At 42.0% G+C, this 26,379-nt stretch overlaps 3 protein-coding genes across 5 annotated transcripts; 1 reads left to right on the top strand and 2 right to left on the bottom strand.

Moving 5' to 3' along the window:
- Positions 1 to 1,059: 1,059 nt before the first annotated feature.
- Positions 1,060 to 6,992, bottom strand: sspn (sarcospan (Kras oncogene-associated gene)). The gene is made up of 3 exons (XM_006789544.2): positions 6,600 to 6,992; positions 4,999 to 5,085; positions 1,060 to 1,959 (listed from the first exon to the last, which is right to left on the bottom strand). The coding sequence occupies exons 1-3, from the start codon at positions 6,825 to 6,827 to the stop codon at positions 1,600 to 1,602; spliced, it is 675 nt and encodes a 224-aa protein (XP_006789607.2). The 5' UTR covers positions 6,828 to 6,992; the 3' UTR covers positions 1,060 to 1,599.
- Positions 6,993 to 7,893: 901 nt separating this feature from the next.
- bhlhe41 (basic helix-loop-helix family, member e41) lies at positions 7,894 to 12,157 on the top strand. 2 transcript variants are annotated; one of them, XM_006789542.3, is made up of 5 exons: positions 7,894 to 8,510; positions 8,605 to 8,671; positions 8,834 to 8,944; positions 9,049 to 9,160; positions 9,498 to 12,157. In XM_006789542.3, the coding sequence occupies exons 1-5, from the start codon at positions 8,449 to 8,451 to the stop codon at positions 10,436 to 10,438; spliced, it is 1,293 nt and encodes a 430-aa protein (XP_006789605.1). In that variant the 5' UTR covers positions 7,894 to 8,448; the 3' UTR covers positions 10,439 to 12,157. The 2 variants fall into 2 exon arrangements, with proteins under 2 accessions (XP_006789605.1, XP_006789606.1); XM_006789543.3 differs by having other exon boundaries at positions 7,895 to 8,510; positions 8,837 to 8,944.
- An 880-nt stretch (positions 12,158 to 13,037) lies between these two features.
- Positions 13,038 to 26,076, bottom strand: rassf8a (Ras association domain family member 8a). Of its 2 annotated transcripts, none has more exons than XM_087842973.1 (6): positions 25,743 to 26,076; positions 20,818 to 21,017; positions 17,527 to 18,326; positions 17,175 to 17,372; positions 16,692 to 16,836; positions 13,038 to 14,881 (listed from the first exon to the last, which is right to left on the bottom strand). In XM_087842973.1, exons 2-6 carry the CDS (start codon positions 20,918 to 20,920, stop codon positions 14,760 to 14,762), a joined length of 1,368 nt encoding a protein of 455 aa, XP_087699099.1. In that variant the 5' UTR covers positions 20,921 to 21,017; positions 25,743 to 26,076; the 3' UTR covers positions 13,038 to 14,759. The 2 variants fall into 2 exon arrangements, with proteins under 2 accessions (XP_087699099.1, XP_087699100.1); XM_087842974.1 differs by having other exon boundaries at positions 25,929 to 26,076.
- Between the last annotated feature and the right edge of the window lie 303 nt (positions 26,077 to 26,379).

Raw genomic sequence — 26,379 nt, 5'->3', positions numbered from 1 at the left:
GTGCTCTTGCTAGAAGCAGTCATTAGCAGATGGGTACACTGTGGTCATAAAGGGATGGACATAGGCAGCAACAATACTCAGGTAAGCTGCAGCATTTTAATGATGCTCAGCTGGTACTAAGCGAATCAAAGTGTGCCAAAAAATGTCCCCCACACCATTACACCAACACTGGTGGAATTGCTGCTATGTGATTGGCTGATTAGACCTTTGTGTTAATAGGCAGCTCAACACTTTACCTAAAGTGCCTGGTACCTGTGTATGTAATTACAAAAAAAGGAAACTGCAACTGCATACAGCTGACAAAAAGGTTTCTATTTGTGCCCAAATATGTTAAGACAGTCTTGAAAGAGTAACTACTGCCATTTTTTTATCCACATCAAATTAATTCATAAAATTTAAGACTTCAGTTAGTTAACCTTTTATCACTGACAAAACAATGTAAGGTGTATTTGATTCAGCACTAGTTACACTCTTCCTCTGGGCATACATTTCATTCATATGGAAACTGACTCATGCTTACGTTTCCTGCTTAGCATGTTGAGATTGCAGGTAAATATTGCTAGAGTAGTAATAAATAACACAGAAATGTATTTCATTTAAAAATAAAAACCATTTATTTTTTTCCCTGCTTCCTAACACAGCTCAAACACTGTGAAATGATTCACCATAGGTCACTTCAGTCCAGCTGCCGGTCTGAGTCCCCCCTTTCCTCACCCCGTCTCACCCCTCCTCTCTTTGTGGCTGCAGCAGTTCCACTCCTACAGGCTGTTTGACTCATGCTGGCTGCTGGCCACCTTCCACCACAGCCCAGTTCAGTCTGAAACCAGTCTTATGAAGTGTAGCCTGCTCAGGTTATGCTACTGCACTCAGAACTGTGTGGCGTTTACTTGTACCAGCTGAAAAGGACTTTGATAACGTTTTTTTTTTTAAATCAAGGGAGTGAAGTCTGTATTTAGCGAGCTGCATATGTTTAGTGGCAAAATTAATAAACTAAATGATTTTCATCAAAAATGATTTTTTTTAATTTTTAAAACCTGAAAACGAACCTCAAAATGCACATAATATAAAACAAGGCTTTAATAAAAGGGGATTTAATGATGTTACAGTAATCAATAAATAAAGCATTCATTTTAAGGTTTAAGATTCATCTTACTAATATTTGCTAATGTGTGAACACTGCTTTTTGAATTCTTGAGGCAGTTTCATTCTGTAATTGAAGATCATCACACAAGAACATCGCGATTCGATGTGTTTTAGGTTTCGTGGTTATGAAATTTCTGTGAATGAGATGAAAACATAACTAACAAAAATATAAAACACAATAAGCTGCTTTTGACTTTACAACTTCTTTTCAAGGACTAAAAATTGGAAACTGAAAGTAGAACTTTACTTATATAAAATACAAAAAGCTGTTACAAAGCTGGTACAACTTCCAGCATAAATACATTGAGCTGCTGCCACGTGATTGGCTGACAGAAATGCTGACAGAAAACAAGCCAAGGCACACAAAAAGACAAATATTCCAGTCCGCCAGAGTTAAGTCAACCTCCCTCTTGAGCTGACTGACCAGAGGCACCTCGTGAGCTTTGCCATCTTCAATTAAACTTTCTGCCACTGCTGGGTTGAGGGAGAGCCAATCTGAAGACCAGCAAAGAAGACCTGATAGCGGTGCTTCCACATGATGAAGGCACCAACGGCACAGATGAGCGCTTGGGCCAGATTGAGGAAGATCTGGATCAGGAAGTAAAGTGTGAGTGTACCGGTGATCGCCTCGCAGTCACTGACTCCCTCGTAAGTGAAGATGCGAGCTAGTAGATCTTCTTTATCGAGTATGCAGACGCAGGCTTCTACCTCCTGCTCGCAGATGAAGCTGCTGGTTTGCTCGTAATGGTGGGCAGCAAACGCCATGACCAGCACAGAGATGACCAGGCCAATCATGCACAGGACAAAATACAGGAGCTGTAGGGGCAGAAAGCTAGCGTGAGACCAGACACTATGAAAGCTTTCATCAGAAAACATTTTCTATCTTTTATTCAATGTGTTTTTATATTCTAATCCGGCTCCCGCTTTAGCCTGTTGTCTCATGATTACCCCACGGTGCCAAAACTGTAGCTTAGAAACAGACGTGCTGGCTCAGTGCCTATGGCAAATTAAGTTCAAAGAGATTACCCAGAATACGCCGACCCTAAGAGTACTGGTCCAGCTCTTAGCACGAAGGGGAGATATCACATATATTCCAGTGCCCTGCAGCTACAGCCACCTCTAACCTTTAGTGCAGGTCCTGTGTGAGAATACTTGCAGAGAGCGTCTAAAAATACAGTTTCAAAATGTGACAGAGGCTTTGTGCTGTTTATGCAACTGCACGATTGCAATAACACTAAACCTTCATCTTAATCCACCGCTTATATAAAAGAAGCCCTCATTCGCTGGTGTATTTTGCTTTCAGTTACATGCTGCTTATAGAGTTATGCAAGTGATGAGTGGTGCTTGATTTGAAACTGCATTTATGTTAATTTTGGAACAGCTGTGAGATGGAGAGTATGGATGATTACAGGGGAGATGCATGTAAAGCAAGTGCATCAACAAGCACTCTGCTGAACAGTGTGGGCTTCACTAAACAGGTGATCGGAAAGCCCAAAGTTGAAAGTGAGGATGCTGTTGTCGTCGTCGTCGTTGTTAAGAGTCTATGTGCTGTCCACTTTTGCAGAGCACTTCAAAACTCATAGTCACGAGTGTCTTTACACAGTTAATGAGAAATAAAGTGGTCATATGAGTCCCTATCTAACAACACAGTAACACTTAATGTGAGAACGGCTCCCTCTCCCTTTGGTCTCTCTTTGAACCAAGGGCAACTGGAATTAATAAACAAGCTCACTGCGAGGCCACAGATTCTTCAGAAAGAGAGACAGTGTAGTCACGTATTCACTGACAAAGTAAATTAACAAATTAAAACACATTTGTTTTGGTTTGAGGGCTGTTTGAAGGCCAGACAAAGAGGTTCTGCAGATTCAATGTAGTTTTTTCTGCTACATAGAACTTTTGGCTAAAAAAAACTACAAGAAATGACACATGACATAAGGACATACTGTGCTGTGAAAAAATATTTGCCCATTTCCTGACCTCTTTTTTTATATAACTGTCACACTTACATGTTTCAGATAATCAAGCAGATTTTAATATCAGACAAAGATAACCTGAGTAAACAAAAACAAAGTTTTTAAATGATTGCTTATCTTATTAAAGGAAAAAAGCTATCCAAACCTACCTGATGCTGTTTGAAAAAGTAATTGCCCCCATTGTAAAATCTTGAATTAACTATGATTAATGAGTTATGTTCACCAGCCCCACCCAGGCCTGATTACAACAGACCTTTGAATTAATCAAGAAGCACAAGCAGAACCTGACTGACAAAGTTTAGTAAGCTAAAAGATATCAGCTGAGAAACAAAGTTATTGACATCTATCACTATGGAAAGGGTTACAAAACCATTTCCCAGGCTTTGGGAGTCCAGTGAACCACAATGAGAGCCATTATCATCCGAGACTAACACAACTTTTCCAGAAGGCCAAAAAAGGACCCAAGACCTGCAGGCCTCACGTGTCTCAGTTAAAGTCAGTGTTCATGATTCAACACTAAGAAAGAGACTGGGCAAAAATGGCATCCATGGGAGAGTTCAAGCTGATCAAAAAGAACACAAAGACTCGTCTCACATTTGCCAAAAAAACATGTTAATGATCCCCAAGACCTTTGGGAAAATATTCTGTGGACTGGCGAGACAAACGTTGAACTTTCTGGAAGGTTTATGTCACGATACATCAGGCATAAAACTAACACAGCTATTCAGAAAAAGAACATCATAACCAATGGTGGGTTAATGGTCTGGGGCTATTTGCTACTTTATGAACTGAGTAACTTGCTGTAATTGATGGAATCAAAAAAATTTTTTCTCCAGCAGAAATTTTTAAATGTTCGTCAGTTTGTGCTCTGAAGCTCGAGAACGCTTGAGTTGGGCTGCAGGACGATGACCCAAAACACAGCAGCAAGTCCTCCCCTGAATGTCTCAAAACAAAAGGAAGGTTTTGAAGTGTCCTAGTCAAAGTCTGGACTCAAATCCAATTGAGATGCTTTGGCATGACCTTAAAAAGACTATTCATGAACGAAAACCTTTCAAGGTGGCTGAATTAAAACAATTCTACAAAGAAGAGTGGACCAAAATTCCTCCACAGCGATGTGAAAGACTCATTGTATCAAGAGGCCAAACACTTTTTCACAGCACTATACTTTGCTGCTATGAAAGACAAATGGATAAATGAACAATGCAGTCAAATTTCAACAAGTTCAATACTGTCTCATTTAGGGATCGGCTAATATCACTAGTTTGTGAACTTGAAAATGCAAATGATCAGAATCTGTGTCTTTCTGGTGACTGAGGTACATCGATGACATTTAAAGCTACACAAAATAGACATGCTAGCATTGTTTGTTTGTTTTTTAACAAGCCTTTCTGCAAATTAGCTGCATTTCCTAATACAAAATACTGCTGAAATGCTGTCTTTACATCATTTACATATTTGAACCTGGTATGCACAGAAGACCCAGACAAAAAAAAAGGATGCCCCTTCCCAGGAAACAATGATCGGCTGATTTTAATTGCTTTGAAATTCCAGCTGCATACATTGTGTGGCTAATTAAGCTGTACAATCAAGTCGCATTAATGAAAGCACTCCTCCGCTCACACGGATTCCTGCAGAGCACTTTTAAACAGGAATGCTGTTAAATGCTTTTCTCTCTATGCTTCTGACAGTTGCAGTTCCCCACGACCAGCTTTGTACTTTAACAGGGAGTAAAATAATGTTTTCTGCAGAGGTTTTCTGTCTGAACACTGAGCCTGGTCATACTTTTGACTGATTCTACAAATCGTTGGACAATTTCAGACGCTTGTTCTCGCATTCATTAATAAGCAAACGTTTTGAGTCATCAGGCTTTCGCTAAGCTCACCTTGACAATGAATTGCTTCGATGTTCTCTCATCAGGGACATAGGTGATACAGTACAGGACAAAGCCCAGGATGGAAACTAAACACAGCTGAAACATAACAGAAAAAAAGGGTTTAGCATTATTTGGATAGACTCAGTCATCAAGGCATTAAAAACATCTACATGATTTGTGACAACATGATTTTTAAGCGCCACAAAGATCCATTTCATCCATATATATAGCATATATGAATGACTTGTAGATCATACATTTACATACAGTTTAGACCATGAATAAGAAAAAGAAATACTTTCCCCCAGGTTTTCAGAGGTGTTTTCTGTTATTACATGATTCAGCAGTAAGCTGCCATCTGATTACTTTACTCTGTCTTTCCCTTTCACTCCCCTCCTCTCTCTTTCTTGCACACAAACACACTCACACTCTATCTCTGTGTCTTCAGTGCAATTGGAGTCTTGTGACTAACGTGAGGCATCTTATTTAAATGTTTTTCTCAGGTTCTTAAGCACTCAGGATTCTCTGGAAAGTTCTTGATGACCTCAGTGTTTTTCACTTGGCTGAATCTCGTGAGGATCTAACTCGGGATGTTGATGTCCAGGGATGTTTTCGAAGGCAGATGGCATCTGTGATAGGCTGGGGTAGAGCTCAGACACAAAAAACACGTTTTTTTTAAACATATTTCACTGAAATGTGACCTGAAGTCTTAGCCCAAACTATAATAATAAGTAAATTTGCCTCCCCCCCCCTTTTTATTACACATTTCACAAGGAAAGGTGAACACTTTGTGCCTCATTGGTTATACAAGTTAAAGTGCGTGCATTTGTTACACTTCAACTTACAGTTTATCCACTTTTTACGTGTTACTCTTAACAAAGTTCACCTTTGTGAGCTGAAACCTCAAAGTGCGTTTTATGGTTTACGGTTTAACTGATGCTCCCAGTCAGTTACACTTCAACATTAACCTACTTTCAGTGCTTTCGTGACCTTTTTGTTAATTTCTCTTGAAATTCCACTTCTCGTCTTAACCTAAATGAAACACGCAACTTATCTTTCATTTGTTGTTTGCATCGTAAAAGTAAAAGTAAAACTTTTGTGTGAAACTACATGTGATGTGTGCGTGTATATGGACCGGATGGCAAGGATGCAGAGGTACTCAAAAAGATGTACATCATATTTGCAAATAATAATGAGGTCTTCTGACACTGTGTGGGTGTTCGCGGGTTAGTTTGGAATGCGGCATGCTGTTATTGGATGACTCATCTCATCTGTCCAGATGTTTAAGATTTCTTGGACATGCAGTGTGAACAACAGAAGGTGCAAGCTGATGCATGTGACTGCGAAATAATGGAAATGCAGGTGTATGCATTCAGGTGAACATGACAGATGGAGATTTGTTACCACATGACAATATTAGTGATTTCCCATGGCTACGGTGCCTGTCTGGCAGAGACAGCCTGGTGGGGGCCGGTGTTGACATACAGTGTGCTAAAGATGTACAACACAGGTGTGTTGCTGAGGCTCATGCAGAAGTATCAGAAACCGGAGGTTCCATGCAAACAAATGAGTGCAGTGGCTGGTGATAGAGCGTAAAGTATGCAGCTTACAATGATCCCAGCCCAGTGTGGAGTCTCCCTGGCCAAAAGTGAGGGACTGATAGCCAACATAAGGAAGGCCACGGCTGTGACAGCCACCCCCAACAGCAGCTGGAGCAGAGCGATGAGCAGAGGGAAACGACAGACTCTGCACTTATGGCCATCGTCTGGTGTTGGGCTCTCTTCTCTCTTCTTCTTGCCCTCCTTCTTGTCTGAGGAATCTTTCTGTGTCTGTCTCATTTCTCTTTCTGCCTTCACTTTCTTTTCCTGTGTCTCTACACGACTTTTACTCTTTGGGGTGTATGAGCCCGCCTGCGGTCTCCCTCCCTTCCCTCTCTCACCATAAACACAGCTATGGCTGCTATTTGGAATCAGAGACTCTGAACTAATATGGAAAACATTTGGACTGGAATCCTAACGCGGCTCCAGTGCCACATATAGAGCAGGCAGCATACTGAGGAGGGAAGGAAGAGAAGGGATGGGAGGCAGGAAGACACAAAGGGGGATTCCAACTTACGACAATAAGATGATTTCTCGTGTACTCGCATTAAAAACAAGAAAGGGAAAGTACAGAGAGGGATCAGCAGGTATGAGTTAATGAACAGCCAGCACAGAGGAGGTGACACTTCATTAAAGAGCCAAGTGACTGTTTCATTCTTTGTCAGCAGTTACACAAGACAACCATATGCCGCCAGCCAGAACGTGTCACATGACTTACAGGAACGAGTAATGTGATCACAAGGCATGTGAGGGCATTACAGTGGCGCAGATTTTAGTGTTTTTGGATCCTTTTAACGTTCGCAAGGGAGGAGCAGGTGTCAGTAACAGATTAACTTTATGTGGTTAAACTATAAATATGCAGTAAGACATTTATATATAAAAGGTTTTTTTTTTCTTTTTATCCTCACGCTTCACGTGTTTATCACGTCAGTACGTGTCAATACAGAAAACTAACGGGCTTACGAGAAACCGAGGTGTTTGAAGGGGACTGTGATCACTCATCATTTTCATCACGTCGGACTAACAAGTCACAAAACTTTATCCCGAGACTAATAAAAGAACTGCACGTGTTTCAGCACACAGCTGGGCCGGTGCCATGGTTACTGACAACGCAGCTTTGGGGAATTGATGTACAACTAAGGTTATCCTGTCGCACAACAACGTACATAGAGCGTGCAGGGTGCATGAAAACGCACGAGCGCACACATTTTGTGGACTTTAAAAAGCTCACACACCCCCATGTTTACGCTCCGTGTTTACGCCACAATAACCTGTCTGCTGTTCAGGCTCGGTCACGTTACGTGACCAGTTCTTGTTTTTATCTCCCGAAGTGCGACTGTTCGTGATCAGTTTAGAAGTCTGTGTCTCGCTTCGGCAGCTCAGCGCTTGCACAGCAAACACGAGCTGTGAAGTTTTGTAGCCCATAAAACTAGATGCAAAACCGCTGCTTCTGAGGATCATTATTCTGCCTCGCTCCACGCGCCTGCGTCTGCTCCTTTGCATTTTGCGCACGAATCACGTTTCAGCAGCCTGGTCAAAATGGCCTGGGCTAAGTCGCCATAGAAGCAGCGTCGATAGCTGCAATATTACAGACAAGGTCTAATTACCGGACTTTGTGCTGGTGCAGCCTACACGTGAGTCGGAAGCTGTTCCCAACCGGAGGCGCGCGTGCGCTCTAACCACAGAGCCGACGGCTTTGCAAAGTGGCAGCTCAGGGAACTATAGACATCAGTCTGACGCGCAGCTCCACTGGAGGACACGCACTGTGCATTATCTGCCTCAGCCGTCCGCGCGTGGGTCGTTGGAATAACAAACATTCCCAAAAGAAGCTCAGAAGAAGCAAAGAACCAGCAGAGGAGAGATGGATGAACGAATACCGCATTTACAGGACAGGCAGTTCATGGAGCACGCGGATTTCTTGGGGTGAGTATCGCTTTTGGCAAACTCTGTCAAAGTATGCCTAATAAACTGTCACGACGACCTGGTGAATAATCTGACACTTTCCCCGTGTCCGTAGGGTGGATTACCCCTCACTCTACATGTGTAAATCCAAAAGAGGAATAAAGCGAGAGGATGGTGGGAAGGTGCGCGCGTTGGTTTTTTTTATATTATTTTTCTAATATGTAGCTTGTTTTCACAGTTGTTCCTTAAAAATACCACAAATGATATGAAACACACTGTAACTACTGTTATAGTGTTAATAGCGTGTTCCTGTTCTGATTAATTAAACACGCGTATTCTGTCAGCAGGACGCATACAAGTTACCACACCGGTTGATAGAGAAGAAGCGGAGAGACAGAATCAACGAATGTATAGGGCAGCTGAAGGATTTGTTACCCGAACATCTCAAGCTGTCGGTGAGATCACGAAATCATGAAAAGTTTTATATGTGCTCAGGACATGGCTTTACATGACAGAGACCTCGTAAACAGCCAAACACAACCTCTGATTTTCTCCACAGACGCTCGGGCACTTGGAGAAGGCAGTCGTCCTGGAGTTAACGCTGAAACACTTAAACGCGCTGACTGCTGTCACCGAGCAGCAGCACCAGAAGATTATTGCTTTGCAGAATGGTAAGATGAACGAACTCAATCCTCATATACATAAAGTTTTGTAAAGAAACTGCACTTCTTGACAATAATTAAATGCATATGGGTTTTTATCATTTAACTGACCGGATTTGGGGAAACTTTATTAATCTCCGTTTTTAAAATAGCAGAACGAGCAGAATTGAAGAAAGAGGAGCTAGAGTAGACTCAGCTTGGATGCTTTATTGTGTATTTCAAGATTCTTCCTATTAATACCGCATCTGTTCACTTTGTCTGAGTCGCTAGCCTCGTCTCGTCACTGGTTATGATGAGCATCTCACAGAATAATGATCTGTTACTCTTCAAACTCCTTGCTTCGCAGGAGACCGGTCGATGAAATCTTCCATTCACGCTGATCTGGATGCGTTCCACTCCGGATTCCAGGCCTGTGCCAAAGAGGTCCTGCAATACCTGAGTCAGTTTGAGAACTGGACGGCACGGGAGCAGAGGTGCGCGCAGCTGATCAACCACCTTCACAAGGTGCTGGCGCAGTTCCAGTCCGGCGCGCAGCCACTACAACACCAGCTGCCCGCCGGGGACGCACAGGATGGTCAGAAATCTGACAGCCAAGCCAACTGTGTCCCCGTCATCCAGAGGACCCAGGGTGGAGAGCTCAACGAGAATGACACAGACACGGACAGTGGATACGGGGGCGAGGCAGAAAAGAGCGACGGCAAAGATAAAGAATGTGAGCGCAATAAGGCGCAGGGACAAAAGGCAGTGAAAATCAAGCAAGAGTTCGGAGATGAGCGGGCTGCCAAAAAACCAAAGATGAGCTGGCCTGGGAACGGGGCAGGGGGCGCAGACCTCACCAGGCCCGACGTGGCGTTTATGAACTCTCTGATGGGAATAAGCAGTGTGGGACAGCAGACACCGATTTGCATGCCTTTCTACTTCATTAACCCCTCAGCCGCTGCTTCTTACATGCCTTTTTTCGACAAGAACAACATTGAAAAGTACATGTATCCTGCGGCGGCCGCCCTTGCTTCCCCTTTCCCTTGGCTATATCCCGCTCACGCCTCAGCGGCGGCGGCGGCCGCTGCTGCCGCGTTCCCCGGCCTGTCTGCGCACTTTGGAGCCGCTTGTCAGTCCAAGGACTCACCCTCTCTAGACACCGACGGGTCACTCGAGGCTGACGAGGGCTCACCTGAGGAGCGCGAGGAGAGTCCCGCTAGTGACGACGGAGAGGGTGACGTAGGCGACACGTCCCAGGAGAGCAAGAGTAGCTCACACGACCAGTTTTCTGGGTGTCAGAGGAGCTAATTAGTCCGTGTTACCTCTCTGCGCATTCTCGAGGAGTTTATGTATCTTCATTTTTTAATAATTAGGCTAATTTTAAACGGGGTTTCACAGGAGAGTTGCTCGTGTACAATATCTTGGCAAAAGAGAGGACAGTTGTGACGGCGCGTGCCTTTTGCACTTATGCTAGTTTAAACAATCTGAATGATTATCGACAATGATTGACACTACACGGCCGTGTTGTGCTGGAGTTAGTTTTTTTATCCTCTTTGATAAACTATTTTGACATGGCAGCATTGGTGCCAAAACTTTGAGTACTGCAGCAGTGCGCAATATTCCAGTCAATGAGTCTCTTTGGATGTATGAAGTTGCAACTGACCTCTGCCAAGGTTATTAATAACTTGGCTGACTCTGACTGTAAATATTATTACCTGAAAGATTCATTACCATGTAAATGTGCACTAAATGGGGCCTATAAAATGGGTGGTCCTGGAAGTGCATCTATCCCCAACTTTGCATGGGTAAGCTGGGAGGCACATTACTGTACCTCCTGAGAACTGAAACGCATCCCCCTTTCAGAACATACACAGACAGCATCTCCATCATACACACAACACATATAAAAGTCTCATGTTTTAATAAAACATTTGTAATACATTCACGGGAGAGGTGTTATGCATAAATTCCTTCATTTCACTCCCACTAAAGTTACTCTGGTTTCCGTTGCTTTCTGTATCCTTGTGGCAAAAAAAAAAGAAAGAAAAAGAAGAAAGAAACAGATGTAATAAAACCATTAATGGAGAGACAAAGCCTTCATTCATAAGGATTTGCTTGACCAGCATATTGTACATCCCCTGACTGAAGCATTTCTGCACAGAGATGCAGTGACCTTCTGTACCTCCAGGAAACATTGTAGGATAGCACCTTAAAGATCTTTGATATTGAATGTACCTGTATTTTCCCAGCTGTTAAAGTTTGTATGTAGAATGCCATTGCTCTTTGAGTTACTCTTTTAAGTGCACTTTTTCTGCTTTTACCCACTCCACCCTGAAAACTCACCTCATCATTAAAGTAAATCATTATAGTTCTCTTTGAACCTTTCTATTGTGTTGTCTTGAAATAAAAAAAAGAAGACTTTGTTCCATCAATGAAAAGAGATATTGGATATTTTGTGATGATTCCATGCAGTAAAGTGGGAGTTAACCAAGTTGCCAGATTTTACAAAAAACACACTGATTTCTAGCTCTTTCAGGGGTTAAAATCACAATCAAGTTTGAAAACCCTGAACCCAACAACACATCAGGTCATCATCTGGGATACTGTGCTATCATCATGTAAAACCATAGTTGTTTTTTTTTTTAATGAACTAAAACTGGGATAGAAAGTCTGGTCATTTTAAAAACTTTATCCTGGCCTCTTTTTATAAATAATTCCTGCAAGTATAGTGCTGTTCTGCTTTTTCAGATTTCTCATTGTATTTCGCCTACATGACATTGCTTTTGTAGTTTTCCTCAGCTGGGTTTTTGCCTCAGATCTGTTATCAGCTGTTCTATAAAGTGGCATGTGTGTTTGTAAATAGGTTTTTGTGAATATATCAAGAAGTATACATGTCTTTGTCAATGTTGTAGAAGTCTATGGATTTTTTTTAAAGACTTAACTGAGCAACTGTTGCACATTTCGTTAATGCTTTACACATATGCTGTTCTAAATTATTGCTGATGAGTTGTAAAATAAATATCAAAATCTGAACATTGCAGATCACTTCTTATTCTACACCAGTTTTTCATGTCTTCACAGTCTTACGTGTAATAAAATCCAGCTTCGGTCATTGTCTATTAATAAGCAACGAGTCACGAGAAACAATACAAAATATTGGACAGCATTAGTATAATGGGATTAATGAATAATAAAAATATTAGAAGTTCAATGGGTGGAATGTAATGCTACACATCAGCTGACAGGTCACAGCAGAGGAATGTACAGTAAGCCAAGGCTTTAAACAAAAGTCATGTGATAAAAGGGGTGATGAAGTGAGATTATAGTCTGTCTGTACAGGCTGAAGAAAAACAGGGGGCCCTCATTCCAACCTGTCAAAAGCTTTAAACAAGGTTAAAACTCGTCTTTGTTGTTGCTGTTAATTGGCTTGTAGCAATATCATTTTAATATTAACATGGCATTCCAGTTTCTCACCCTTTTTTTTTTTTTTAAAGCAATCTTGGTAACGGTATAAACAAGTTCATTATACACGTTTCATTACTGATGGAATAAGACCCACACTACAAATCCAACAACAACTAAATTCAAAAAAAGTCTTAATTATGGTACAAAAAAGAAAAACCCTTGAAAGTTTAGATTCAAAGCTTAGATTGTTTTTGGTGAAATGAAGTTTCACCAAAAACATATTTTTAAACAGCTCATTTTCATATTCTAACATTATTCTTTTTCCACACTGCATGTAAACATACCCAACTCCTGAGCATTTCCCACCATGTTTGCCTCAATTACAAAGTAAATGTCTCCCCCTACTGGTGAAAAGCGGAAACACTATACAACGTAGTACAGAATCCTTTTCATTTACACCCATGGGCTGTTTTTAACACTTACATCAAGCACCAGCGACACATTTAATTTTGTCAGATGGTTTATTGAACCATGCAATCCATGTCATATCAGCAGCCTGTTACAGCCATACATCTGTCAACACTTTGCAGTATATTAAGGCAGAGAAGAAGAAGAAAAAACAACAAAAAACAGGTTATGTACAGTCGACATCTTACGCTTTTCTAGAAGATATGCAGCTGTAAACAACGACCATAACTATGAGACAGTACTGATCCAAACTACAGTATAAATGTGCTGCATGACAAGTAATAAATCTAAACTAATGTTTACTTCATTTTACAGCACTACTGTTATGGTGACAATAATACACCAAGGGGGGGGGGAAAAAGCATGAAAACTAATGTACTTTCCTTCCACAGGGACACAAAAAAACAAAACAAACAAAAACAAAACAAAACAAAAAAACAACAACTATAGAAAAAAAATACTATATACTCTTTGCTGCTGTGCCGTTTTAGCTTCTCTCACTAATATCTACTCACATTTGGTCTAAACTGGCTATGCTCATTCCTTAAATGGCCCCACTAAAGATTTACTGTACATTATTTGAATACACCCACTGTGGAATTGATATAAGGCACTTTGATGTAATTAGCAGCTGGACTACAACCCAAGGAGTTCACACGTTTGTGTTCGCGTGCACACACAGTCACACACACAGTCACACACGATTTACTACTTAATAAGGGCTTCATACCTTGGCTATTTTGATGCGCATAGTTACAAACAAACTCTAATAGACACACTAGCTTAGCTTGAACTATCCACCCTATTACTACATGCCTCCATTTTCAGATCTAACTAACAGATTAAATGGAGTGTGGTTGCTGTGCACATTCATATATGGACAACATAATCATGCATCAAGACCTGCCTATCTTTGGCCATATGATAATCAAGAAAAACAAGCATAACACATTTGGCAAAAATATAGTGTGAGGACACAAAATGAAGAAAAAACAAACAAAAAACAAAATCAGTGTAAAAGGATTAATAACACCATTTCAGTGTGCAGATATTACTGCAGGAATGAGGAACAGCATTGGTATGACGGTAAATGCACCGCTTGGTAATAAAATATACTAATCCACTAAATAAAGATGAAAAGTAAGAAAACATATTTACAATAAGCCATCATTTTGGTGCATACAGAATGCAACATTCTACAGTAAGGAAAGCATTTGTGCATAGTTTTTCATTTGAACAAAGATCGCAGGAATAGATTCTGATATGCAAAATGATGGATTGTTCACAATTTTACTCTAAGTAGATCCTTCACTTATTTAAGAATCAGCTGATTTTAAAGACATAAGGTTCATAGGTTCACATAGCCAAAATTCCAAAGGCAATAGTTTTGATTCACCATGCTATGCAGAAAACAATAAACATCATTCAGCAGGTACTGAAGTGAGAGTACATCAGGTGGATATGTTTATAACAAAAGGCCAGATGTTTACATGGTAATTTATTGGTTCTGTTATCATTTTTTTTTCATGCCATAGCTGCTAACCATCTCTCATTCCTACCAAGTGCTCCATGCCTTTTAGTCAAAGATTACATCTTCAAAGTAAAGGTTGCCTTAATTGAGAAAAACACAAAAACAGTGCATAGTAGTGTGCTACGGAGGCATTCTGTACTAAAATATCAACTTACAAAACTGTTCTGGGGTGAAACTGGCTGTTGGCACGGGGGCGAGATGTGTTGCTTCCACAGCAGAACCGTCTCACACATAGATGCCTTCTGGGTTCAGACCAGAGCTGAGAGGACTGTGAAGGGCCCGGAGATGATTGGGCATCGGGAGGGTCGACACAGGGCGCTTTAACGAGCCAGACAGGGGCACTAAATCTGACAACAAATATAAAAACATCACCAAAATGAGAAACAATACTCTAACTATCAAGTGCATTTCAACATTTTAATAATAAAAGCATTGGACTGTGGCAAGTGGCATCAAAGACTAACATTTAGCATTTTTTAAATTTAAAACTTGATTTATGATCAACTAATGCCTCAAAGCTTATGAATAAACGCAAATTTTAATGGCGAGATTTCCAAATGACAACCATTAGTTAAAAACATACACATGCTGATGATGTAATGCAGTGTAATTTTGCTAAACGGGCACCAGGGGGCAGGACTGGGCCGTGCAAAGAATCAGCCAGTGCAGTTAATTTTAATGGCCAGGAACTAAAGCCTTTGTTGATTTACACTCTGTACTGAAGGTTACAAGAAGATCATCATCAACCCTCCATTATTACTTTTCATAATGAGAAACTATTACCATGAAGTGCATCCAAGAGATCCAATGGTGTAAACAGTTCAATTCAATTAGCACAAATCCAATGTGGCATACATTATTACACCACCAGTATAACCAAACTATATAACCAGCTTCACTATATGCACAGTAAATGGAATTTATTCAGATGAATGACTTCATTTAAATAAAGCGATTCAATATTCAGTATTAATAAACGGAAATCCAGGTTTTTATTTACTTAAAAATAAATGCTCAGTTTTTAAGGAGGTGTGAATGTGGAGTACATTTATGATATCATATTTATGCCTTTGCATTTATACATTTGGTTCTGAGGTTGTTTTTTTAAAGTTTTTACAAAGGCTGAATTGCAAAACTTAAGAGTTATATCCAACTGTGGGTTGGTATCGTAAAGTTTTTAACAACTAGCTAATGATGGTTCATTTCCTTTGTTGCATTACTTTCTCACTGAGTGCTCTTAATTTACGTGTCAGCTGTCTGACGGTATCTTGTAGGACGAGATAGCTTTGGTCCAATGACCCACCACAGAAACGTCTGAAGATGTGAAGGAGTCGAGAATAAATAAACGAAGCAAACAACTGATACTAGGTCTCCCTTTATCCAGACTGATGTGGAGATTAAAACTGCCACTGAAGGGGGTAATAAACTAGGTCTGAGCCCTTTACCTACCACAGTTTTCAGCAGGATAATCTTGCTCTCTTTCTCTCACGCAAACATACTCTTAAGCTTTTATCCTACATAATAAAGAACTCTCACTCTTGCTCCCTATGAACATACATGGGCATACTGAGCTCCCTAGCAACCTTGCGTTGAGCCTTTGCCTTCCCAGTTTAACGAGTCAGTTGATGGGACAAGGTGAGGGAGAGCCATCGAGATACTTTTTTTTCTACCTAATCTAATTTGAATCCCTAAAACCAAGTCTTGGCCCTCAGCAGTTAGTCTCTACCTGCTGGTCCAAGGTGAATACAATCCCTACAGTTTACAATGAGATTAAGCTCAAAGAAAACAAACACTTAAACACACAGCAGAGTCATTTTCACTCAGCATGCTGTTAAGACACGAGGCAGCAGAATAACAAGCACCTTGGAACAGACTGACTGTATTAATGCACAGGCAAACTCAATCTCAGCTTTCTTACTTCATTAAAAAGAGATCACATATTAAGCATGTGAAAAACCACCAAAGGCACGCTGCACTATGACATACTATTAGATCAAAGCGCTTGCTTATGAAACCACTGTTACAGACTCCACACTTTGGCTACAAAAGCATCTACGTTGCAATACGGAGTTGTAGTTACATATTTTACTCCAAAGAAAACTCCTCAGAAGACCCGAAACAGCTACTTATTCAATGTTTGGAAGAAAATTTCATTACCTATACCGGGACTGTTGTGGATACTTCCTTCCTCAGCAGGCTCAGCTGGCAGTACAGTGACCTTGGTGCCAGTCTGCTTGATGAACTGCTGCAGGTTAACCTGCCTCAGCTCCTTGGTCAGCTGCTCCAGGTCGTGCTGCATGTCCTTCAATAAAAAAAAAACGCAGCAGTGGGAGAAATTATTTTTCAGAGGACCGCAAAGCATTACCAGCAGCTTCAGACAGCTTTCAGTTCAGACAAATGCTCAAAATGTTTGACCAAATAAAAAAACAACAACAACAAAAAAAACATCAGCACTTGTTTGTTATCAGTGATTCCTATTGATTCTAAATTGAGTAATACTCAGCACTCCTCTATCACTGTTCCTCACAGATTAGAGGAACAGTGCTAAAGAAGAGCTTGCTGATAGAGTTGTGTTATAATTACATCATTCTGCAGCAGTGTTTTCATAGAAAGTTTGCACACTGCATTCAAATCAGTCACCTGCAATTTCTTGCTACTCTGTCCGAGCGACCTGTCCACAGCTTTGCAACTGCTCTCCAGCTGGACAGCCTGTCTTTCTTGGGCCTTCAATTCTGACTTGATCCTAAGGACCTGAGCCCGAGCTTCAGCCTCACTGACCCACTGGGTCTCCTGCCGCTCTCTCTGCAGTTTCTCTTCTTCCAGGCCTGCCTCTACACCCTGAAGGTGGAAGAAAAAAAAGAAACTAAACTACTCAGGAAAAGGAAGGAACAAAAGATGACTAGAAAGTCTGTAAAACCTTTGAAACAATGATAAAGACTTATTTCCCCCCACAAATCCAATCTAACAAAAAAAGCTCCCACATACAACACACCTGCACCATTGCCAGTTTCTCCTCAATCTCCAGTTCACAGCTCTGCAGACGCCCACGAAGCTCCTGCAGCCTTTCCTCCAGCTGTCTCTCACTTTCGAGCTCAATTTGTAGCTCAGTGGCCCAAAACTCCTCTTCCTCCATCTCCACCTCATTCTTCCTCAGGTACTTCTCCAACCTCAGGATCTCCTCTATTAACCCTCCACCTACACCTGGGTTCCCAGCGCACCCTTCACCTCGCCCCCCTCGTCCTTCAGCCCAGACTTGAAGTTCAGCTTCATAGGCCTCGAGCTTTTTTTCCAACACGTTGAGAGTCTCTCTCTGCAGACCGACCAGCCTGACCAGATCTTCCATGCGGCAGGCCCAAAGGCTGGGGGACGTGGTCCCGATAGTGGGTCCAGCATGGTGAAGGCTTCCTCCGTTTCCTAGAAGAAGCCTTCGTTTGGCTTCGGCTTCACCAATGCGGCCTCCGCTCAGTATCTCCCTAAGGCTTCTGGGTGCACCAGTGAATGTAAGAGACTTGCGGCGGGGTTCACGGCGGCGAAGGGAGCGATCATTGGGATGACGAAGCTTTGCAAGCGGAGGGAGGCTTTGCCGATGCAGACCGCGTTCTGGCCCCCTGAGAGGGGGCCCTTCTGAGGGGGGTCTTTCAGTCAGTGAAGGGCCTGTGCGGTGCAGGATCAGCTGGACATCACCAGCATACTGGCCCCAAGTGTTCAGGGAAGCCACGGGGCTTTCGTGAGGGGCTAAGTGACGCTCAGTGTCGCGCCATTTTTCTACAAGAGTGTATCTTCCAGTGCGACCTGAAAACAACACAGTATAGCACATTTACATTTACGTGACAACTGCTGCTAGAAAAAAAATCTCTAAAACAAAGTCATAGAAATGCAGTCGTGATGTGATCAACATACACCAAACATCAGGGGTGTCAAACTCAAATACACAGTGGGCCAAAATTCAAAACTGGAACAAAGTCGCAGGCTAACATTAATATTTATTGAAATATATTTATTCCTCCAGATATAAGAATGAATCTTTTCTTATGGACTCAAACACGTTTTGCTGAAAAACTGAATATGGAACAAGCAAAGCTTAATAATAAACAATATATATATTAGCTGTATAATACCAGTAGGCCAGCTCTAATAGTAATTTGGTATGGCTTCGCGGGCCAAATGTAATTAGGTTGCGGGCCAAATTTGGCCCGCGGGCCAGAGTTTGACACCTATGCCAAACATTAACTAAGAAAACTTGGGTCCTAATATTCAACTGGATGTTGAGACGACAAAGTCTGAAAGATGTGCGTCTAGCATTCAAACTCCAGAGATCCCATTCCGATCAGGTATCTGTGGGAAATGCTGGAAAAACTACCTAAAGACCTGCCACCAGCAAACCAGTGCCAAGAGTCCCACTTTCACACCATATAATAATCAGGCCCCATCTTATCTTAATGACCTTGTAGTACCATATCACCCTATTAGAGCACTTCGCTCCCGCTCTGCAGAACTACTTGTTGTTCCTAGAGTATTTAAAAGTAGAATGGGAGGGAGAGCCTTCAGTTTTCAGGCCCCTCTTCTGTGGAACCAGCTTCCAGTTTGGATTCGGGAGACAGACACTATCTCTACTTTTAAGATTAGGCTTAAAACTTTCCTTTTTGCTAAAGCATATAGTTAGGGCTGGACCAGGTGACCCTGAATCCTCCCTTAGTTATGCTGCAATAGATGTAGGCTGCCGGGGGATTCCCATGATGCATTGAGTTTTTCCTTTCCAGTCACCTTTCTCACTCACTATGTATTAACAGACCTCTCTGTGTTGAATCATATCTGTTATTAATCTCTGTCTCTCTTCCACAGCATGTCTTTTATCCTGTCTTCCTTCTCTCACCCCAACCGGTCGCAGCAGATGGCCCCGCCCCTCCCTGAGCCTGGTTCTGTTGGAGGTTTCTTCCTGTTAAAAGGGAGTTTTTCCTTCCCACTGTCGCCAAAGTGCTGCTCATAGGGGGTCATATGATTGTTGGGTTTTTCTCTGTATCTATGAAGCGCCTTGAGGCGACTTTTGTTGTGATTTGGCGCTATATAAATAAAATTGAATTGAATTGAATTGAATATTCTGGCAGGACAAGGGAGACCTACAAATATTATGCAAGTGGTTTTAATTGATTGGTGTTTACAATCTTTCCAACCTTTAAACCATTAGCACACACAGATTAGAATGATGACCTCATTGCAATGATTTTTCTGGTTGCATAAACAATACCAGTTAACAATTTCACCCAGCTTATTTACATGGTTTCTGAAACACCTTATAGTGGTTTTTATAACTGCAGTAAGAGCATTGAGTCTCACACTATAGAGTCTGAACATAGTGTAAAAATACTGTCTGGAATACAGAACATTCAGCCTAAACAGGATGTGAGCTGCACAGATCTGCATTGTTGGGGTGTTATTAAGCGATTTCAGCTCAATGAGCAATCCTTTCACAGTACATTTTATTCAACGATTATAACAAAGAAACTGCTTTCTGCCGTTTAGGGAAAACGTAGACGCAACACTTAGTAGTAGAGTGCAGACAGAAAAGGTTTAAGTACCAGATCAATACTGATGTCTGATCACTTAACATGGCATTAAAAAGCAAAGGAGGGGGCTCAGAAGTGCTGCTTTCTCAGTTTGGCAGGAGACTGAGGGATGAGTCAGACTTTCCTTCCTCCTCCCCCTCCTCCTCCTACCCTGGGCTTTGTGGAAAGTGATGTCAATACAGTATGCTCAAGTGTCCCTGTTCTTGCAGGAGCCATATGGAAAGAGAGAGTAGGGTGTTGAGATCTAAGGAAGTACCAATGAAGCCTACGACCCACTACATCTCTGCAGGGACTTAGCATGGAGGCAGGAGAGTCTGTTTTTCACTTCATTAGGACTTACTCGGCATTTAGGGGATTTAAACCAAGATTAAAGCTTTGTGGGTTGGCTAACGCATAAAAATACACTTGATGAAAGTTACTGTCTGTTCAGTGTTTGTGGTATTAAAAAAAATAATTGTAAACTATTCAAGCATTGGGCCAACATGTATAAGAAAAATAATTTATTAATATTAGCCAATTATCAGTGTCTTTTTACAGCAGGTGTAACCTTTCATGTTTTCACGATGACATTTTTGTGCAGAAATCAGTTACTTACTGATGCATGACAATACTAATACATTCACACTACTTGAATCAAGAGATGCAAGACAGTTCTTGAATTTCGAATGACCTTCTTTAGGTGTGCTTATTGTAGCTTTCATAAAATAGGGATTATTTACCTATGGCCTGTGCCAGAGCAATCACCACTTCCTGGCAGGTGGTTGCCTCAGTGACCCCACAGACAACCCTCTGGACTCCATCCACCCATACTTTGAGCTCCATGCTGGGTCAGAAGCAAGGGGGCCGGGTGCTGCGTGCTGGCCCCAACATTACTGAAGGTGGCAATGGCAGGGCAGCGGAAGCCCCTCTGATTAATTCGCTGTGGAGAGAACAAGGGGAAACAGGAAGTCTTTAGTCTGCATGTACTCAAGGCCAAAGGTGTATACTTCCTACTTGTTAACAAGAACCCAGTTGAGAAGGGAAAAATAATAATGTGGAGGTAGAGTGGCTATTTTCGCAGTAGGTTAAGGTAAGAAATAATCCAGTGAGAGTGACTCAAAGAGGCTGGCATGCCAGGGCCAGCTGGCCATAACGCTGTTGTTTTGTTCTTCTCTATGAATAGGTACATGTCTGTTGGGGGTGCAGGAAGAGAGTGCCAGGAGACATTCCCAAGGCCAGTTCCTGCTTTTGTACAGCTGCGACGAAAGAAAGATTAACTCAGTTACGCAGGGTGGACAGAAACAGAGAAGGAATGTAAACGTAATTTAAAACAAAGGAAAGAAAGAATCACAACACAGGGGAGTAGAGATACGTTTTGGATGTGTGCTCACGGTTCTGTAAAATGCCCGTGGCATGTCTATCGTATTGACAGAATCCCGTATTCTCCACTGTGGAACAATACAGCAAAATACAAGAAAAGATGTATCCTCGTGAAGTTTAATATTAACATTGACTGATTTATACCAACAGCTATGTGGCTATGCCTATGAAAGCTGGTTACTTACACAAAGATGTAAATAACCAGTGACAAAACACCGCACACGAAACAAGAATCTACACGGAGGCATCCGTCGACATGCACTTCAAGGACAGCGACCGAATGAATGCATACTTTCTCTGCAGACCTGTATCACTCTCCATGAATCTAACCTTCAATGCACCTACACGACTGTGTCAAAAGGTTCTTTTGTTCACCCCCCCGCCCGCCCCCGCCGTTAAACCTCCTGTACGCCCCACATATCTCCTGTCCACAACCACAAAGTCACCATCGCCAATTGTTTTTCTAAATATGGTCAAGACGTTGTGCAGTGCTACAAGCTATGGTATGCAAGAATAGAGAAACAGAAGTAGACTTCTTAATAATATTTACTGTTTTAAAAGATGGTCCACAAAGCCTATCAGAAATTTAAGTTGATATTTTTAAAATGATCGTTTTTAGAAATTTAAAAACAGCCAAAGTGTTGGATTAAAAAATAAATAAATCTTTTAATCCTCCAGTTTTCATAATACTGACTGAAGAATTTTGTACCTATCTGCAATACAAAAAGCAGAAAAGCAGAAAAGCAAAAACCCTAGTTTCAATGCAGTGTGTGTTATGTATGTATGTGCACTAGTGTCATCTAGTTTCAGTCTATTCTTGGCACATTATGCTTGTAAAGTGCTATTATCCGTCTTTAAAACGGAATCTAAATGGCATTACATGCTTGAAGGACGTAGAGGAACATGAATAACGGGCAACACATGCAGACGCTTAGATTTTTCTGCCATCACTCAAAGACCTTTTTCCAGGGGGGCGTAGAAACAGTAACAGGCACTGATTAGGTCTTGATGCAAAGCAGTCATAGTGGAGTAGCCAGAGGTGATCAGCCATTCTGATTGGAAGAAAAAAAGAAAAAAAAACTATAGCAACACTTCCAGACTAATGGCATCTGGCTGAAAGGGATTTTAAAAAGACCACTGCATGGAACACTTTGTATTTCACTGGCATTAGAAATATCTGCTGGCTGATTCAGGGCTTCTTCTTTGCAAAAGCTCTATAAGACTCAGAGGGGAATTTACAAATGTCACTCGGTTTAGTCCAGGCTTGCAACATTTGTATTCATTACCATTAACCCAGAAAACCCAACTGATGATACAGGCACAGCGGTGCGGGGCAGAGTGCCATCCTGAGCCCTGCAAGCTCCATTCCTCTGGCCAGTCAAAGCCACAGCCTGGGGAGATGCCCGCCTGCTGATTTGGGCAGCTTGTGTTTTGCCAGAGAAGCATTTCACAAGACAGAGAAACACTCGAATTTCTGCAAATTCTGCTTAAGCGCATTTGAGCCACGATCAGCTGCATAAAAAAAAACATCAACCCCAAATGACTTTAGTGACTGCTCACATTTGTCTCGCTCTGGTATTGGTTAAGTACCACTGACTGATGACGAAGTCTTCTTTGAGTGGTGAGGTGTACGAGCAGAAATGAGCAGCCTGCCTGGCCGGCTGCTGATGACACTTCTCCAGACCTACAGGAGCACACCAAGCTGGCAGGGAAAAGGCTTCTACTGGCTGCTGCTGTAAACAAGCTACCATATGCTCCTGTGGGTGTTTCAGCACAACCAACACATTTCAGTAACATACAGTACGCAGAAATACTGTAGGAGTTTCAATGTTAGAGCTTAAATACGGAACTGCGTCTTGGAATTACAGTCTGTCAGCCATCGCGATCTGGCAGGTGTATTTTATCAGTATGCTGAACAAGGGGACATCAAAGCCAGTGTGCTTCACCAAGGAAAAGGCCTGTAAAGCAGCAAAAACAAAACAAAACACAAGACTATAAAATAAAATGTTTCTTATAAAATTCCAGTTCCTGTCTATATTTGCTAACCATTGTTCAACAAGGTGGTAAACAATGCTACTAGCAGAGGTTCAGGCATTGCAATATTACTGGAATTTGCATTCAGCATCTTTATTAATAAAGATTTATAGCAGAAGCCTTCTGACATTTAAACCTCCCCCACACTGCTGTTAACTAAACACAATAGGATCCTTCTTATAGACTGGAGCAACAAAAGTCTTCTCTAAGCCTTCCAGCCTATTACTTACCAAACTTTAATTCAAATTGCACACCCTGCGGGGTAGCATGTAATTACTAGCAATTTATACTCTGCTGTAATTGGTGACAGACCTGTTGTGAAATAGATCTCTGTGAGCAGCCAGAGACAGATGATGGTTTTATTGTGGAGGCGACTGGGTTGGAACAAACTGGAGTAATCTACTGCTTCCCTTTTAGTCAAGCGCTACAGCTACATAAACAAGTATAATCCCTGGCCTTAAATCACTTGTGTGAGGCAAAAGTTTTTAATTAATGTAAGACACGCTGATATCATGGAACAATTGTGGCTAAAAGTTATCCATCTTGCACTGATGACCAGATAAAGAAGTTCGTGATCACAGATATGCCATCCTAGAGTGTGTACAATGTCCTGTGCAACTGTAAACATCACAGAGTATGGTAAGGACCAGAGAAAAGCCTTGATCCTGGAGAGTGGAAACTGATAACATACAGGGTATGCATTCCTGGGCTGTGAGAATCCAATAGGCCGTGACTAAAAGATAAGAAAGCTATGGGGTCCTTTGCATAGTGATACTGGTGGCTATGGAAAATACAACAGTAGGTAATGGCACCTACAATAATAATAATTACAAGGTCAGAAAAAATGCGTTTGCAAGGCTCAAACTGAGGATTCCCAATTGACGGTTGTTGTCCATTTATTGCACCAATACTAAATCCGCTGAAAACGTAGCAGAAGATAATGGATTGCATTCAACATACTTATTACATGTGAAGCTTTTTAAATGTGTGTGCCTTAAGTAAATGCCCCAAACCACCAAAGTAACCCCAAAAATAAGGACAAAAAAGTTTCCAGCACTTCCTCAGAATTTGTGTTTTCGCTCTGAAGATAGGAGAGTTTGGGATTAAACCCCCATCCAGTTAGGCTACACCCAGCACCCACAGCTCTTGGGATGTCTCCAGTGGCCCCTTGCCCTGGAGCTACTCCTCTCTCTTTTTTTTCTGTCTGGTTGATATTAAACTATTAAGCGCTGAAGCAACCTCCCCCATTTGGGAGGTCAGTGCTGGCAGAATCTGGAACATCTGGACAGCACGTTCAGCCAGCAATAATGCCGCCTTTGTTCCCTTGCCATATTCTCTGCTCACTAGCCAGCTTTAAAGAGCCAGAGGGCCAAGCAGCAGGCTCCTGCAGCAGGGCAGCACAGCGGCGGCTCAGCGGGGCAACCAGAGGCCTTTGGCCAATTTCTTTTACATGTTACTGTGGTTTGCAAAGCTGCAGCTGTGAGTCAAACTGTTGCGTGTGCGTTTATAGAACTCAAATGGTTTTTACAGGAGCAACTGAAGTGGCAGCCACGAAAAAATGTGCCAATTATATATATTTTTTCCAGTCTGTAGGTGGTTGTTTTCAGCCTGGTCTTTATGGTTCTTTACAGAATGCAGAAAAGACCACCAAATGACTCGATTTCGCTACCAAACCCAAGTAATGCTCCAAGGCTGCAGAGAATAGGACATTGTGCAAGTGCAACAACTCTACAGGTTGGTTCTGCTGCACTTGGTGTGTGTGTGTCAATGTGGTTAAAGCACTGGAGCTTTAGACAGAATAAACCAAGTGGCTCTATATGCAGATTATTAAATTATTAAACATGCATACATACTTTTGAGACCATACGAGCTTGACATATTTGCAGAAGAAGCTGCAGCTTACCCGATATTGTGGAAAAACCCGGGGCAAGCCAACACAAAACGGGCAAACATGAGTCAGATGATTGTAACTGACAATATTTCTAAAATTCACGTGAAAGAACGCAAGGAGCATTGTGAGCTGAAACACCTCAAAAACAAGCACCTTCTAGCTGCTTGTGTAGCTCGAGCTGTAGTTGGTGTTGAGTGGGAGGAAGCCGGAGAAATGGCGATAGTGGGCTGTAGTGGGTCCTGAGCAGCCCAACTAAATTCTACTACAGAAATGTTTCCGTTATCTCCGCCTTGCACGCAACTACAGCGGGCTCAGCTGCGGCGCAATCTGCGAATAATCAACGTTGCGTAACGGTCTTACCTTTGCTGGATTAAAGTTAGTCCTTCCTGTCCGGACTGAAGTTTAGAGGGAAAACACAGGTAGAGGAGAGAATTCCGCAAAATTCGTCCTCCTTTTTCAGCATTGCCCAGTAAATCACTACCAACGAACTGCGACAAAGTCACGTTTCGAAAACAGAAAAAAAAAACAGAGGCTAAGGAAACCCACCGAAAACAGATGAACTGACGCTTCAATCCGCGGTCCGAAAGTTTGTGTCAGTCCTCTCCAGGCACACAGTCTTTTGCGGTCTCACCAATAAGCTGCGGAAAAAGCCCCTCTCCCCCGTTTCATTACTCCTGCTGGTAAATACATCGCATTGGAACTGGGACGCACCGCAAGGCATTGTGGACTGTTTTAAAGCTGCAATACACTGTGAGGGGGAGGATGACTTCCAGCCAACTTTTACAGATCCGCAGACTTTTTAAAAGAAGAAGAAAAATACCATGCAGGGTTTTCTTACATAAGGAAATACTGGGTCGCGTAGGCTGTGACTGAAAATCTGCCCGTGAGAGAGCGAAAAAGCTTTGAACTACAGTTAGACTGCACCAAAAGAGTGAAAATAGACATTTAAATACCATCGTGTTTCACTTCCAGTTCTGTTGACACCATAAAGGCAAGC

This window comes from Neolamprologus brichardi, chromosome 7 (assembly GCF_056152115.1).
Source record: "Neolamprologus brichardi isolate AB-2024 chromosome 7, ASM5615211v1, whole genome shotgun sequence".
Taxonomy (NCBI): Eukaryota; Metazoa; Chordata; class Actinopteri; order Cichliformes; family Cichlidae; genus Neolamprologus; species Neolamprologus brichardi.
Note: the sequence above shows the minus strand (reverse complement) of the source record. Positions and strands in the feature narration are given on the sequence as shown.

Coding starts and splice junctions, on each gene's coding strand:
- sspn (XM_006789544.2), bottom strand. CDS start 6,827: ATGAGACAGACACAGAAAGATTCCTCAGACAAGAAGGAGGGCAAGAAG. Junction 5,086..6,599: donor CACACTGGGCTGGGATCATT/GTAAGCTGCATA, acceptor GTTATGTTTCAG/CTGTGTTTAGTTTCCATCCT. Junction 1,960..4,998: donor CGAAGCAATTCATTGTCAAG/GTGAGCTTAGCG, acceptor CTGCCCCTACAG/CTCCTGTATTTTGTCCTGTG.
- bhlhe41 (XM_006789542.3), top strand. CDS start 8,449: ATGGATGAACGAATACCGCATTTACAGGACAGGCAGTTCATGGAGCAC. Junction 8,511..8,604: donor GAGCACGCGGATTTCTTGGG/GTGAGTATCGCT, acceptor CCGTGTCCGTAG/GGTGGATTACCCCTCACTCT. Junction 8,672..8,833: donor AGCGAGAGGATGGTGGGAAG/GTGCGCGCGTTG, acceptor GTATTCTGTCAG/CAGGACGCATACAAGTTACC.
- rassf8a (XM_087842973.1), bottom strand. CDS start 20,920: ATGGAGCTCAAAGTATGGGTGGATGGAGTCCAGAGGGTTGTCTGTGGG. Junction 18,327..20,817: donor TGCTCTGGCACAGGCCATAG/GTAAATAATCCC, acceptor TGTTGTTTTCAG/GTCGCACTGGAAGATACACT. Junction 17,373..17,526: donor AGAAACTGGCAATGGTGCAG/GTGTGTTGTATG, acceptor TTCCACCTTCAG/GGTGTAGAGGCAGGCCTGGA.